Source organism: Oncorhynchus tshawytscha, linkage group LG16, assembly GCF_018296145.1.
Source record: "Oncorhynchus tshawytscha isolate Ot180627B linkage group LG16, Otsh_v2.0, whole genome shotgun sequence".
NCBI lineage: Eukaryota > Metazoa > Chordata > Actinopteri > Salmoniformes > Salmonidae > Oncorhynchus > Oncorhynchus tshawytscha.
The window spans coordinates 79,987,673-80,004,678 of record NC_056444.1 but is presented as its reverse complement, the minus strand read 5'-3'; the positions used below and the strand labels follow the sequence as shown (position 1 = coordinate 80,004,678).

Genomic DNA, 17,006 nt, shown 5'->3' with positions numbered 1-17,006 from the left:
GCTGAAGCTAGCATGGCTAGATGAATTATCGCTGGCCTGTGTGTGTGTGACCTCGACTGCTGGTCCCATGTCTTTAATCAGAACAACTCAGGGGCAATTAAGAGGCACACACACACACAATCACAATATCATCTCCCCACCTAATCACATACAGTGCATTCGGAATGTATTCAGACCCCTTGACATTTTCCACATTTTGTTACATTACAGCCTTGTTCTAAAATGGATTAAATCGCCCCCCCCCCCTCCCATTAATCTACACACAAACCATAATGACAAAGCAAAAACAGGTTTAGACATTTTTGCTAATTTATAAAATATAACACTGAAATATTACAAGTATTCAGACCCTTTACACTGTACTTTCTTGAAGCACTTTTGGCAGCGATTACAGCCTCAAGTCTTCTTGGGTATGACGCTACAAGCTTGGCACACCTGTATTTGGGGAGTTTCTCCCATTATTCTCAGCAGATCCTCTCAAGCTCTGTCAGGTTCGATGGGGAGGGTTGCTGCACTGCTATTTTCAGGTCTCCAGAGATGTTTGATCGGGTTCAAGTCCGGGCTCTGGCCCGGCCACTCAAGGACATTCGGAGACTTGTCCCGAAGCCACTCCTGCGTTGTCTTGGTTGTGTGCTTAGGGTCCTTGTCCTGTTGGAAGGTGAACCTTCACCCCAGACTGAGGTCCTGAGCACTCTGGAGCAGGTTTTCATCAAGGATCTCTCTCTCAATCCTGACTAGTCTCCCAGTCCCTACCGCTGAAAAACATCCCCACAGCTTCACTGTAAGGATGGTGCCAAGTTTCCTCTAGATTTGATGCTTGGCATTCAGGCCAAAGAGTTCAATCTTGGTTTCATCAGACCAGAGAATCTTGTTTCTCATGGTCTTAAGAGTCCTTTTTTGTGCCTTTTGGCTAACTCCAAGTGGGCTGTCATGTGGCTTTTACTGAGGAGTGGCTTCCATCTGGCCACTACCATAAAGGCCTGATTGGTTGAGTGCAGCAGAGATGGTTGTCCTTCTGGAAGGTTCTCCCACCTCCACAGAGGAACTCTGGAGCTCTGTCAGACTGACCATCAGGTTCTTGGTCACCTCCCTGACCAAGACCCTTCTCCCCTGATTGCTCAGTTTGGCCGGGCTGCCAGATCTAGCAAGAGTCTTGGTGGTTCCAAACTTCTTTCATTTAAGAATGATGGTGGCCACTGTGTTCTTGGGAACCTTCAATGCTGCAGATCTGTAACCTCAACACAATCCTGTCTCGGAGCTCTACGGACAATTCCTTCGACCTCATGGCTTGGTTTTTGCTCTGACATGCACTGTCAACTGTGGGACGTTATATAAACAGGTGTTTGACGTTGTCCAATCAACAGAATTTACCACAGGTGCACTCCAATCAAGTTGTAGAAACATCAAGGATGATCAATGGAAACAGGATGCACCCAAGCGCAATTTCGAGTCTCATAGCAAAGGGTTTGAATACTTATGTAAATAAGGTTTAATACAACTGCAAAAATGTATAAAAACCTGTTTTCGCTTTGTCATTATGGGTTATTGTGTGTAATTAAACCCACAAGTAAGCATTTCCCTGTTAGTCTACAAATCATGTGAAAAATACAATTTGATTTGATTTAATGACAGTACATTGGGGTTTACAGTGTAAGTTTCTTAATTTATTTATTTTTACCTTTATTTAACTAGGCAAGTCAGTTAAGAACAAATTCTTACTTTCAATGACGGCCCAGGAACAGTGGGTTAACTGCCTGTTCAGGGGCAGAACAACAGATTTGTACCTTGTCAGCTCGGGGGTTTGAACTTGCAACCTTCTGGTTACTCGTCCAACGCTCTAACCACTAGGCTACCCTGCCTCCGCAAATGAACCAGAAAAAATAAATAAATAAATCGATATTTTTGTTTGTTTATCAAAAGTTGGCCGGCTAACTCATTGATCCTGCTTTGTAGTATACCCCTCTGTAGGCCAGAGCTAATACATTACTGATCCATGACAACAGCCTTAATGTAAACAATATACTAGTCGCCTTGACAATAAAACACACGAGACGTAAATAATTCCACTGTTAGCGCAGTTGATTGGTCATTGTTTTAAATGTACACATTTAGATCCGTTACAGACTGATACAATCCAACATGATTCATATGCAAACCATTGAAACATGTATGATTGTTCAATATAGTGCACTGCGTTACGTATTCTCATAAAATGTAGAAACAGTACATTATCAAAGAAATTAAAAAATATATATAGCCATTACCTACAAATTATCCCAGTGTGTAGCCCTGACACAGAATGAAAGGGCTGAGGACAGTGTTGTACAGATCTTTACAATAATATTCTGTATACTGAAAGGTTTTTTCTTCTACAAAAACAATGAAATGCTTCATGCACACATTTTCTTTCATACGGGCAATATCTGAATCAACGCCCCAAAATAAGATCTCGAGCCATTCTCTAAGTGAGATGCTATTCAGATGGGACCTCAACAAGCGATAGCTAAACTCTGATAGAGTAAAGTTGTGTTTAACGATTCAACAGTCCAATGTGGCGATCCAGTCATGTAGGAAGTGAGCCATATAATAAGAACAGCCACGTCAGAGGTTCTGGCTCTTCGGCTAGTAGTTCCTCAGGTAGACTAGTCGAGGAGGCTGGAACTTCTCACGACACAAAGGGCACTCCGTCTGTGGAGAGGAAGGAACAAATAGTCATGCACTGCATCTAGCTTCTTTTCACCGATAGGCTGGCTAGGCGGAACACTGACCCTCCCGATAGGCGGAACACTGACCCTCCCGGTAGGCGGAACACTGACCCTCCCGGTAGGCGGAACACTGACCCTCCCGGTAGGCGGAACACTGACCCTCCCGGTAGGCGGAACACTGACCCTCCCGGTAGGCGGAACACTGACCCTCCCGGTAGGCGGAACACTGACCCTCCCGGTAGGCGGAACACTGACCCTCCCGGTAGGCGGAACACTGACCCTCCCGGTAGGCGGAACACTGACCCTCCCGGTAGGCGGAACACTGACCCTCCCGGTAGGCGGAACACTGACCCTCCCGGTAGGCGGAACACTGACCCTCCCGGTAGGCGGAACACTGACCCTCCCGATAGGCGGAACACTGACCCTCCCGATAGGCGGAACACTGACCCTCCCGATAGGCGGAACACTGACCCTCCCGATAGGCGGAACACTGACCCTCCCGATAGGCCAGCTAGGTGGAACATTATACCTCTCCAGTCCTGTCAGACCTACAGGTTAGAGGTCGTTTCTGGACTGTGCCACTGTTATAGTACCCCTTAAAGAGCGTAGCGTTTCATTCACATAATTAAATAGGACATAGAACAGTAGTCACCCTCTCACCTTGGTGTTGCACCACTCTGTGATACACTCCCAGCAGAACAGATGACCACACGGGGTGGAGGTCGAGTGTCTCCTCTCCTCTAGACACAGGATACAGCGAGAGGCACGGGGAGAGTCAGTCTCGTCTACAGATTGGGACCTAGACACACAGGTACATTTTAAAACTATACATGCATGTGAAATTCATATGTGTACCTCAATATTCACATTGATAAGAATGCATGGGGGGGCATGTGTGCGTCTCAAGAAAATGTCCAACTTGAGGTGAAGATTTTGAACAGCAGCTTCCCAATCAAATTGTATCCATCTGATGTAATTTGAATTGTCCTCAAATACTTCCTGTCACGATAGTGTGTCTACATTTTTTGTTGTTGACATATTTATTCAGATTTTTCCACGGTTTTCATATTTCAAGTTATTACACATTTCATGGATTTACAATTTCAGATTACTTCATACATTTAGATGGGTCAGAGGGTCAAGTTCATGCGCATTTTTATATTGTTCAAAGGCAGTGCTTCCCAAGGGACCCACCAACACACAACCCCAATGAGCAGCTTGATGGAACCCCAGGACCTAGAAAGGGATATGGTATAGATATGGGATAGATATGGTATATGGGATAGATATGGTATATGGGATAGATATGGGATAGATATGGTATATGGGATAGATATGGTATATGGGATAGATATGGTATAGATATGGTATATGGGATAGATATGGTATATGGGATAGATATGGTGTATGGGATAGATATGGTGTATGGGATAGATATGGTGTATGGGATAGATATGGTGTATGGGATAGATATGGTATATGGTATAGATATGGTATATGGGATAGATATGGTATATGGGATAGATATGGTATAGATATGGTATATGGTATAGATATGGTATATGGGATAGATATGGTATAGATATGGTATATGGGATAGATATGGTGTATGGGATAGATATGGTGTATGGGATAGATATGGTGTATGGGATAGATATGGTGTATGGGATAGATATGGTGTATGGGATAGATATGGTATATGGTATAGATATGGTATATGGGATAGATATGGTATAGATATGGTATATGGTATAGATATGGTATAGATATGGTATATGGGATAGATATGGTGTATGGGATAGATATGGTGTATGGGATAGATATGGTGTATGGGATAGATATGGTGTATGGTATAGATATGGTATATGGGATAGATATGGTATAGATATGGTATATGGGATAGATATGGTATAGATATGGTATATGGGATAGATATGGTGTATGGGATAGATATGGTGTATGGGATAGATATGGTATATGGTATAGATATGGTATATGGGATAGATATGGTATAGATATGGTATATGGGATAGATATGGTGTATGGGATAGATATGGTGTATGGGATAGATATGGTGTATGGGATAGATATGGTATATGGTATAGATATGGTATATGGGATAGATATGGTATATGGGATAGATATGGTATATGGGATAGATATGGTATATGGGATAGATATGGTATATGGGATAGATATGGTATATGGGATAGATATGGTATATGGGATAGATATGGTATATGGGATAGATATGGTATATGGGATAGATATGGTGTATGGGATAGATATGGTGTATGGGATAGATATGGTATATATATGGTATATGGGATAGATATGGTATATGGGATAGATATGGTATATGGGATAGATATGGTATATGGGATAGATATGGTATAGATATGGTATATGGGATAGATATGGTATATGGGATAGATATGGTATATGGGATAGGTATGGTATAGATATGGTATATGGGATAGGTATGGTATATGGTATATGGGATAGATATGGTATAGGTATGGTATATGGTATAGGTATGGTATATGGGATAGATATGGTATATGGGATAGATATGGTATATGGGATAGATATGGTATAGATATGGTATATGGGATAGATATGGTGTATGGGATAGATATGGTGTATGGGATAGATATGGTGTATGGGATAGATATGGTATATGGTATAGATATGGTATATGGGATAGATATGGTATAGATATGGTATATGGTATAGATATGGTATATGGGATAGATATGGTGTATATAGATATGGTGTATGGGATAGATATGGTGTATGGGATAGATATGGTGTATGGGATAGATATGGTGTATAGATAGATATGGGATAGATATGGTATATGGGATAGATATGGTATATGGGATAGATATGGTATATGGGATAGATATGGTATAGATATGGTATATGGGATAGATATGGTATATGGGATAGATATGGGATAGATATGGTATATGGGATAGATATGGTATATGGGATAGATATGGTATATGGGATAGATATGGTATATGGTATAGATATGGTATATGGTATAGATATGGTATAGGTATGGTATGGTATAGATATGGTATATGGTATAGACATGGTATACAATCAAATGTAGACCGCATTATCTACCAAGAGAATTCTCTTCGAATATAATCACAGCCGTATATATCCCCCCCCAAGCAGACACATCGATGGCTCTGAACGAACTTTATTTAACTCTCTGCAAACTGGAAACCATATATCCGGAGGCTGCATTCATTGTAGCTGGGGATTTTAACAAGGCTAATCTGAAAACAAGACTCCCTAAATTTTATCAGCATATCGATTGCGCAACCAGGGGTAGAAAGACCTTGGATCATTGTTACTCTAACTTGCGCGACGCATATAAGGCCCTGCCCCGCCCCCCTTTCGGAAAAGCTGACCACGACTCCCTTTTGTTAATCCCTGCCTACAGACAGAAACTAAAACAAGAGGCTCCCACGCTGAGATCTGTTCAACGCTGGTCTGACCAAGCTGACTCCACACTCCAAGACTGCTTCCATCACGTGGACTGGGAGATGTTTCGTATTGCGTCAGATAACAATATTGACGAATACGCTGATTCGGTGTGCGAGTTCATTAGAACGTGCGTTGAAGATGTCGTTCTCATAGCAACGATTAAAACATTCCCTAACCAGAAACCGTGGATTGATGGCAGCATTCGCGTGAAACTGAAAGCGCGAACCACTGCTTTTAATCAGGGCAAGGTGTCTGGTAACATGACCGAATACAAACAGTGCAGCTATTCCCTCCGCAAGGCTATCAAAAAAGCTAAGCGTCAGTACAGAGACAAAGTAGAATCTCAATTCAACGGCTCAGACACAAGAGGCATGTGGCAGGGTCTACAGTCAATCACGGACTACAGGAAGAAACCCAGCCCAGTCACGGACCAGGATGTCTTGCTCCCAGGCAGACTAAATAACTTTTTTGCCCGGTTTGAGGACCATACAGTGCCACTGACACGGCCTGCAACGAAAACATGCGGTCTCTCCTTCACCGCAGCCGAGGTGAGTAAGACATTTAAACGTGTTAACCCTCGCAAGGCTGCAGGCCCAGACGGCATCCCCAGCCGCGCCCTCAGAGCATGCGCAGACCAGCTGGCCGGTGTGTTTACGGACATATTCAATCAATCCCTATACCAGTTTGCTGTTCCCACATGCTTCAAGAGGGCCACCATTGTTCCTGTTCCCAAGAAAGCTAAGGTAACTGAGCTAAACAACTACCGCCCGTAGCACTCACTTCCGTCATCATGAAGTGCTTTGAGAGACTAGTCAAGGACCATATCACCTCCACCCTACCTGACACCCTTGACCCACTCCAATTTGCTTACCGCCCAAATAGGTCCACAGACGATGCAATCTCAACCACATTGCACACTGCCCTAATCCATCTGGACAAGAGGAATACCTATGTGAGAATGCTGTTCATCGACTACAGCTCGGCATTCAACACCATAGTACCCTCCAAGCTCGTCATCAAGCTCGAGACCCTGGGTCTCGACCCCGCCCTGTGCAACTGGGTACTGGACTTCCTGACGGGCCGCCCCAGGTGGTGAGGGTAGGCAACAACATCTCCCCGCTGATCCTCAACACTGGGGCCCCACAAGGGTGCGTTCTGAGCCCTCTCCTGTACTCCCTGTTCACCCACGACTGCGTGGCCACGCACGCCTCCAACTCAATCATCAAGTTTGCGGACGACACAACAGTGGTAGGCTTGATTACCAACAATGACGAGACGGCCTACAGGGAGGAGGTGAGGGCCCTCCGAGTGTGGTGTCAGGAAAATAACCTCACACTCAACGTCAACAAAACTAAGGAGATGATTGTGGACTTCAGGAAACAGCAGATGGAACACCCCCTATCCACATCGATGGAACAGTAGTGGAGAGGGTAGCAAGTTTTAAGTTCCTCGGCATACACATCACAGACAAACTGAATTGGTCCACTCACACAGACAGCATCGTGAAGAAGGCGCAGCAGCGCCTCTTCAACCTCAGGAGGCTGAAGAAATTCGGCTTGTCACCAAAAGCACTCACAAACTTCTACAGATGCACAATCGAGAGCATCCTGGCGGGCTGTATCACCGCCTGGTACGGCAACTGCTCCGCCCTCAACCGTAAGGCTCTCCAGAGGGTAGTGAGGTCTGCACAACGCATCACCGGGGGCAAACTACCTGCCCTCCAGGACACCTACACCACCCGATGTTACAGGAAGGCCATAAAGATCATCAAGGACATCAACCACCCGAGCCACTGCCTGTTCACCCCGCTATCATCCAGAAGGCGAGGTCAGTACAGGTGCATCAAAGCTGGGACCGAGAGACTGAAAAACAGCTTCTATCTCAAGGCCATCAGACTGTTAAACAGCCACCACTAACATTGAGTGGCTGCTGCCAACACACTGACACTGACTCAACTCCAGCCACTTTAATAATGGGAATTGATGGGAAATTATGTAAATATATCACTAGCCACTTTAAACAATGCTACCTTATATAATGTTTACATACCCTACATTATTCATCTCATATGCATACGTATATACTGTACTCTATATCATCGACTGCATCCTTATGTAATACATGTATCACTAGCCACTTTAACTATGCCACTTGTTTACATACTCATCTCATATGTATATACTGTACTCGATACCATCTACTGTATCTTGTATCTTTATCCCCTTACACTGTGTATAAGACAGTAGTTTTGGAATTGTTAGTTAGATTACTTGTTCGTCATTACTGCATTGTCGGAACTAGAAGCACAAGCATTTCGCTACACTCGCATTAACATCTGCTAACCATGTGTATGTGACAAATAAAATTTGATTTGGTATATGGGATAGATATGGTATATGGGATAGATATGGTATATGGGATAGATATGGTATATGATAGATTTGGTAGCAGATTCTCAGTGTGACCAAGGCAGTCAGTGTTAACTATATTGTTAAAACACTGTCCTACTGCATTGTACCTGGAGGGCAGGTTCCTGTGTTGTCTCCACTCCTGCCGGGCTCTCTGTCTCTGACGGAGGTTGTTGAGTTGCAGGGCCAGTGTGAGGGCCAGCTGCATCAGGGAGATCACGCCCAGGAGCCTGTAGCTACTCCGGATGTTCCCGTCGTCCCCAGTCACACCATGTACCCGCAGCTAACCACCCAGGGAAATAAAGAATGGTGAGAAGCATATACCCGCAGCTAACCACCCAGGGAAATAAAGAATGGTGAGAAGCATATACCCGCAGCTAACCACCCAGGGAAATAAAGAATGGTGAGAAGCATATACCCGCAGCTAACCACCCAGGGAAATAAAGAATGGTGAGAAGCATATACCCGCAGCTAACCACCCAGGGAAATAAAGAATGGTGAGAAGCATATACCCGCAGCTAACCACCCAGGGAAATAAAGAATGGTGAGAAGCATATACCCGCAGCTAACCACCCAGGGAAATAAAGAATGGTGAGAAGCATACACTCGCAAAACACTGAGACATGTGCCCATTAGGGCCCACCGTAACAAAACATTTTGCAACAGTAAACAAAGATCAGCTAGTAAGAAAGTGGACTGAAAAAGGGAGTGATAATTTGAACCTGTCCAAAAACACATTTTTTTGTGTGTTTTTTTTCCCCCATTGCAAAAAGGTTTGCTACGGTACACTACTGAATAGGTTCTCACACAAATACCCACATAGCTCACTCCGGCCGTCCTCTTCCCCAGGTGGTAGAAGGCCCCGCTGATGTAAAACAAGGCCACATGCACCCGGTGGAGAATGGAGAGTCCCTGCTGGAGGGCCAACACGGCCGGCACACACGCCCTCCTCTGGGGCTCCGTCAGCAGCCCCAACGCCCTCCGGACCCAGCCTCTCATCCAGGCTCCGGGGCTCCAAGGACTGGCCACTGTTGCTCTCTGGATTCCCCCTCCCTGGCTCTCCTCCTCCCCCGCCTCCAGCTCATTCTCCAGGCACACCAGCAGCTTGTCCAGCAGGTATGGAAACAGGCTGTGGAGGAGCACCAGGGCTCCTCGTCTGACGCGCGACGGTACCCTGCGCAGAGTGGGGTCCACTTGGATGATACTGACATACTCCTCGCCCAACGTCTGGTACCCTGGATGACACGGGGAGGGACAGCAAGGATGTGTGGTTAGGTGGCATTAACAATGAATGCCCCTGGTCTGTCTTTGATGGCAAACGCCTGCAGTATGGAGCTCCGGCAGTTTGTTTACCTACCTGAGAATGTGGTTAAACCATAGTATGCCAGGTCTGACAGGAGTTGGATCTCTTTTCTCCAGTGCAGCCATCTCTTGGACCCTGTAGGAGTAAAGAACAAAGCAGCTAGCTAGCTACTGTAAGAATAATAACTATTATAATAGCTACTATAAAGCAGGATATTAGCTTATGCATTAATGGCTCTTGAAAACCCTTCTCTGCATGTCGGGTTTTAAGCAGTTACATTCGCCCACGTTTGGCTCCGTGATAACTACAAATCCCGACGCTGTGTTTTAATGTTTAGAAACTTCAATATTCATCGTTTGTGAAACTGTTTTCGAAACATATCTTTCACGTCTGCAAGAAATATTCGTATTTTTAAAGTTCCCTAGAAGGTGTGTGGCTGCACTAACCCGAACTCTATAAAAAGGTGTCGAATTGGTTTTCTTCTCGTTGATATGAAAAGACACGTGTCTCATGGTTTCTAAAACAGTACAGCAATACTTTCGCACTTTCCAGACCGAGCGTCTGGGCTCTTTAACAAACGTCCCCGGTAAAGAAGATTGATCTACTTTATCGCCTTTTGCCGATAGTAATGTTAACATTGAATGAAATGTGGTAATGCATTCATAGCTATGCTCTAAATGGTCATGTAGGCTATAGCTGTGTATCCCGCCTACTTGCCTGCAAGAGTCTGGAAAGCTTCATTCGCGTTGTTCCTGAGACACTGTTGATAATATTCGTCCTTCTGACTTGAACGAATTAACTGTGGTTGGTTTGCACCGACGAGAGGCATGTCTGGACACCGAGTAGCGTAGCAAGGGCTCGGGAAGTTGGCACTATAGTTCCTTGAAAAATAACTCGTCAATCCATGTCTACACAAACTGTCTGACTAAGACACTTTTCCACACTTGTCACAGTTTGGCATAGTTATTTAAATGTTCATATTGCCTGCCTTGACAGCTCTGTTAGCTAGTAGCTAAGTACACGGAAACACAGTTGACTTGAATGAAACAATGACAGGAGAATACACTTCTGGGGCCACAGCGCCGTGCGGTGGTAGGAGGTCTCGCGTCTACTTTCCTGTGTAATGCATCAGCGTAGCCGTGCGGCATCAGCGTAGCCTTGCGGCATCAGCGTAGCCGTGCGGCATCAGCGTAGCCTTGCGGCATCAGCGTAGCCGTGCGGCATCAGCGTAGCCTTGCGGCATCAGCGTAGCCTTGCGGCATCAGCGTAGCCTTGCGGCATCAGCGTAGCCGTGCGGCATCAGCGTAGCCTTGCGGCATCAGCGTAGCCTTGCGGCATCAGCGTAGCCTTGCGGCATCAGCGTAGCCTTGCGGCATCAGCGTAGCCTTGCGGCATCAGCGTAGCCTTGCGGCATCAGCGTAGCCTTGCGCACTGCACAAAACATTGTTGTAACCATTAATATATGGTCATTTCTCCACTGGTGTAACAGTTACCAGTCTTTCTGGACTTTCATACTGCAGGTGAACTTGTGAAATGTAATCATATATTTTAGAACAATATTGGTATGGTGTGTGATCACTAAATCTAGTAGAATTTATATTGATGGGTCTGCAACTCAAATTGTCTATAATGTATAATGCTTTATTTCATTGGGTTGAGGATGATTTGCTGCCACCACGCTTCACTGTAAGGGCTGTGGTGTGGAATATACAATGCATAGAGAGAGAGCTGTTTTATTTCTGTCATGTTGAATATTTTGTATTATATTGTATCAGAAATATGAACAGCAAAATTTGATTATCTTAAATCCCAAGCTAATTTAATGCTATCTGAAAATGCCACCGTTGTTAGACTTTTTCCCCCATTGAATTCATTCATGATTTGTACACATCCTTTAGTTGTCCTTGTTTTGTTTATTGACAGAAATGTCCCTCCCTAAGCTTCCATAGCTGGGGCACTGTCCCTCCCTAAGTTTCCACAGCTGGGGCACTGTCCCTCCCTAAGCTTCCACAGCTGGGGCACTTTTCCTAACTGGATTGATAGTGGTTATTCTTCCTGCCTGTTTGTAAATTGCAGAACCAGTTTTTAAATTCCGTTACCTGAACCAAGCTGAAGGGCATTTTTCTAGGTGCTGAACACCTTCTCTGTCCTGCGGGGCAGTGGGCAGATAGCCTCTCTGAATAAGGAGATCTAGACCAACACTTGGACAGTAATGAGTAGGGGGAAAAAGTTTACTTACAGGCAGCTGCAGACAAGGAAGTGGACTGTGTGTTTACAGTTAAGGAGGAGCTGCTGGCGTTCTCCCCTCCCCCCGTAAAGTTGTGAGATACTTGTGACTTCTTACAGATGGAGACTAAATGGTGCAGGGAGAGCACACTGCTTGTTGAGAGCACAGGATGGGACTAAACCACTGAAGTTCCACCGGGGGATTCTCAGGTGCCTGAGTAGCCTACAGAAGGTAAGTCATGTCAGAATTTTTCTGTTGGTTTTATCAGCTTGGCATTCACTGCACTTAATTCATTGGAAGTTTGACATGGCTACTAAACACTAACATTACCACACTCAACCAAATAAAGGACTAGTCTAAAACCTGTCCCACTTCAGTGTGGCCTCTTAGCCCATGGCTCCAATCCCATCAAAACCACACAGAATTCCAGCTTGTATCCAACGTAAGCTCTTTGTAAATACATAGAATAGTAGAATATCAGTGAGTAGAGTTGTAGTGATCCCTTGGAGGTTCGCTGTGGACTGCTGCATGAGTCATTGATCTTTATTTGCAAAAGCACAGGATCCTCAGGAGACCCCAAACAACACAATAAGGAAGGAAGCGCTGGAGCCTGCAGCACCTGCCGGAGAGAGAGAACAGCTGTTTGTTACAATAGTTTCCTTAATGACCTCAGGTGACATCTGCTTAGGATACATACAGTCAGGAATTGCTTAACAGACACTTGGTATTTTATGAGGATCCCCAATTTAGCTGTTGTAAAAAACAGCAGCTACTCTTCCTGGGATCCACATGAAACATAATACAGAACATTAATAGATAAGAACAACTCAAGGACAGAACTACATACACTTTCTTTTAAAGGCACATGTAGCCTACATATCAGTACATACACACAAACTATCTGGGTCAAATAGCCTACATATCAATACATACACACAAACTATCTGGGTCAAATAGCCTACATATCAATACAAACACACACACTATCTGGGTCAAATAGCCTACATATCAATACAAACACACACTATCTGGGTCAAATAGCCTACATATCAATACATACACACACACACTATCTGGGTCAAATAGCCTACATATCAATACAAACACACACTATCTGGGTCAAATAGCCTACATATCAATACATACTAAAATAGCAAACAAAACACAAACTATCTGGGTCAAATAGCCTACATATCAATACAAACAAACACAAACTATCAAAACACACACACTGGGTCAAATAGCCTACATATCAATACAAACTACACACTATCTGGGTCAAATAGCCTACATATCAATACAAACACATACACACTATCTGGGTCAAATAGCCTACATATCAATACAAACACACAAACTATCTGGGTCAAATAGCCTACATATCAAAACTACAAACACACAAAACACACACACTATCTGGGTCAAATAGCCTACATATCAATACATACTACAAACTATCTGGGTCAAATAGCCTACATATCAAAACACACACACTATCAAACCTACATATCAATACATATCTGGGTCAAATAGCCTACAAAACACACACACTATGGGTACATAGCCTACACACACACACACTATCTGGGTCAAATAGCCTACATATCAATACAAACACACAAACTATCTGGGTCAAATAGCCTACATATCAATACAAACACACAAACTATCTGGGTCAAATAGGGGAGAGGTGTTGTGAGATGTTGCTTTATCTGTTTTTTTTTTAAACCAGGTTTGCTGTTTATTTGAGCCATATGAGATGGAACAGAGTTCCATGCAATAATGGCACTATATAATACTGTACAGTTTCTTGAGTTTGTTCTGGAGTTGGGGACTGTGAAAAGACCTCTGGTGGCATGTCTGGCACACTTCTATTAGGTGGTGAGTAGTCTCTTTCTCTCAGCGGCTGTGGCAGACATGCATTACTGACCTACTTCTGTTTCAAGTGTTAAACAGACGCACGGCTTTCCGAATCAGCCAGGCTGGTTGTGATGTCTTTTACAGGAGCAACGTCTCGAAGTGTCATAAGGTGACATGGCCATGCCCAGACAGACAGTCTCTCCTCAGGCAGTTCCAACAGAACTTGGTCCCCTTAGGAAGGCTTAATAAATGTACATCACAGAGTTTGTGTGTCTATGTCTCTCTGTGTGTGTGTGTGTGTCATTGTGTGTGTCTGTGTGTATCGTGTCTGTGTCTTGTGTCTGTGTGTGTGTCATTGTGTGTGTCTCTGTGTGTGTGTGTGTCTGTGTGTGTGTCTGTATCTCGTGTCTGTGTGTGTGTGTCATTGCGTGTGTCTCTGTGTGTGTGTGGTGTGAGCATGGTTAAGGCTAGGAAAAGGCTGTAGGAACATTCATAATTACAGTAGAAGTACTGTGAACTACAGGAAAAAAACAAACAAGTAGTCGTTTCTCGAATGGCATAATTGTAAAACACATTTCTATATAGAATGAAAATCACAGAAAGCTACAACATAATATAACATTTACATATGGTAAAGACATTTGGTGTCCCTTTGATGATGCCAACGGAATATTAACCAATAATAAACAAACAAAAATGCTATACCTTCATATGTAAGAAATATATTTCTGGACTGACCTTTTATAGCCTGTAATTATTATATTTCCCTCTAACAATGTATGATATTTCGATATTATACTATTCTTGTTAGAGTTTGCATGACCTTTCCAGCTACGGCGCCCTGCACGGTAGGGCCGTCGTTGCACGTCTGTTGCTCCAAATGTAGAGGAAAACAAAATCTGACTTGGAAACATGGCCGCAGGAAAGTTCCCTCTCAGACACACCACTGTGTTAACAGTTTGTGTGTGTGTGTGTGTGTGTGTTGTTCTTCTGCTTCATTTAGCATAACATATGTATTAATCCATTGTGATAAACAGGCTACTCTCCTGATTTTTCTACTCATGATATCAGAGCATAAACCTACACCTACCCTGAAATATTTTTTTTCTCTCAAATTATGAAGTAGTCGAATATTGTCTGCAATGTAGTCGCTTCAAAAGAGCACGTGCTATTGAACAACTTCAGCTAGGGAAGTATTCTTACCAGTAGCCTTGGTAAATTTCCATCTTGATCTAAAACTTGGTCACAGCTCATGACGATACAAACAGGAAAAGATGCAAATGAATCAGAACTAATCTCTCATTCTACAACAGTTCTTTCTTTGTTTGCTTGGAGAGCGTTCACCGGTCCTCCCCTACCAAACCCGGTTCACCGGTCACTCCTCCCCTACCACACCCGGTACCACACCCGGTTCACCGGTCCTCCCCCCGGTACCACAAACCCGGTTCACCGGTCCTCCCCTCCCCTACCAAACCCGGTTCACCAAACCCGGTTCACCGTCCTCCCGGTCCTCCCCTACCAAACCCGGTTCTTTGCCCTCAAATATCCTGTCTGATTTGAGGCATCCCAGTGTGAAAACCCACTATGGACAAAGCTTTTTGAAATGACATCACTAACTCCCTGCTGTTGGAGTGAGGAGTGTACGCTATTACTGTGTGTGTGTGTGTGTGTGTGGTAGTTGTTTTACGGAGGTGTGTGTGTGTGGTAGTTTTACGGAGGTGTGTGTGTGTGGTAGTTGTTTTACGGAGTGTGTGTGTGGTAGTTCTTTTACGGAGGTGTGTGTGTGTGGTATTTGTTTTACGGAGGTGTGTGTGTGTGTGGTAGTTGTTTTACGGAGGTGTGTGTGTGGGGATAAGACTTTTTGAAGCTGTCCAATTGGGGTATTTCATGGAACGTCACACACTAAAGCACACCAACATCAGAGGCTGACCTGTGTCCTAGCGGTGCTGTTTTCCTCTCAGTAAGGTAATGTGGTATTGTAGTATCACCAGGGAAATCCATGTTGTTGCCAGCCCCAAAAGTGTCCAATGCAGCCGTTTAAAATAAAAAATAAAATCAATATCAAATCCTTTCTGGGTAACAATTAAGTACCCTACTGTGATTTGTTTTAATTTAAAATGGCCAAAAAAGAAACAAAAATACTGTAACTTCTTAGCAAAGAGCAATTTCTCAAAAAATAATTTAGCTAGGACTGTTTGGGAGTGGTCTGAGTGGTGTGCCTAATGGGAGGGATATGTCACCTGAAAACGATCTGTTTTTAGCAGAGAGCTTTGAAACGCTCTTTGTTATTGGTCTATTAACTTATACCGCCTGGGGATGTCGTCAGACAGGCCAAAACTCCATCCCACCTAAACAAGCTGAAATTTCAGGCGGTCTCTTCAAACAACTCTTACATTAAACGGTCATTATCATCATTTTCACAAATTCACAGAATTGTTCCAAACCTCATATTGTGGAAATATATATATAAAACACAGGAAATCATGTTTTTGACTGTACTGGGCCTTTTACTACCCAGCAGGGATTGTCTTCTTATTGGTGAGATAATCTTCCATGTATTCAGGTGTGTGTTGTGTGCTTAGACTCTCTGTAGTGGTTTATAAAGCCAGGCACCATCCAAACAAGCCCAGTGCAAGTCAACTATTGTGACTGTACAGTATCATAACTGTAACAGCCTTTAACAGCCCTATTTGATTGGAAGAGCAGGTTAGACATTCCTTGTGTAGTTTGTTGTTGCTGCCTTTGTTCAATGCGGTGTAGGTTTTCACCCCTTATGAGGTTTTTAGAGGGGATTTTCTGGCTGGCGCTGAAATTCAACACTCAACACCTGGGAGATGAGACGGAAAAACAACTATTTAAACCTCTGCAGAGAGGTGCGGGGTACAACTGAACAGGAATACTCCAATCTATGTTCAGGGGTCTGGTTTCTCCTGTGAACAGACCCTCGTTGTTGATGTTATTTATACAGTAACTAGTGTCAACTTGTAGCACTGAGTCCT

The 17,006-nt window shown here is 43.9% G+C and overlaps 1 protein-coding gene across 2 annotated transcripts; it reads right to left on the bottom strand.

The window, feature by feature from the left end:
* Positions 1–2,078: 2,078 nt before the first annotated feature.
* Positions 2,079–10,981, bottom strand: pex10 (peroxisomal biogenesis factor 10). Of its 2 annotated transcripts, none has more exons than XM_042299732.1 (6): positions 10,638–10,981; positions 9,975–10,055; positions 9,437–9,852; positions 8,728–8,900; positions 3,366–3,445; positions 2,079–2,688 (listed from the first exon to the last, which is right to left on the bottom strand). In XM_042299732.1, exons 1-6 carry the CDS (start codon positions 10,747–10,749, stop codon positions 2,666–2,668), a joined length of 885 nt encoding a protein of 294 aa, XP_042155666.1. In that variant the 5' UTR covers positions 10,750–10,981; the 3' UTR covers positions 2,079–2,665. The 2 variants fall into 2 exon arrangements, with proteins under 2 accessions (XP_042155666.1, XP_042155665.1); XM_042299731.1 differs by having other exon boundaries at positions 3,366–3,504; positions 10,638–10,980.
* Positions 10,982–17,006: the final 6,025 nt, after the last annotated feature.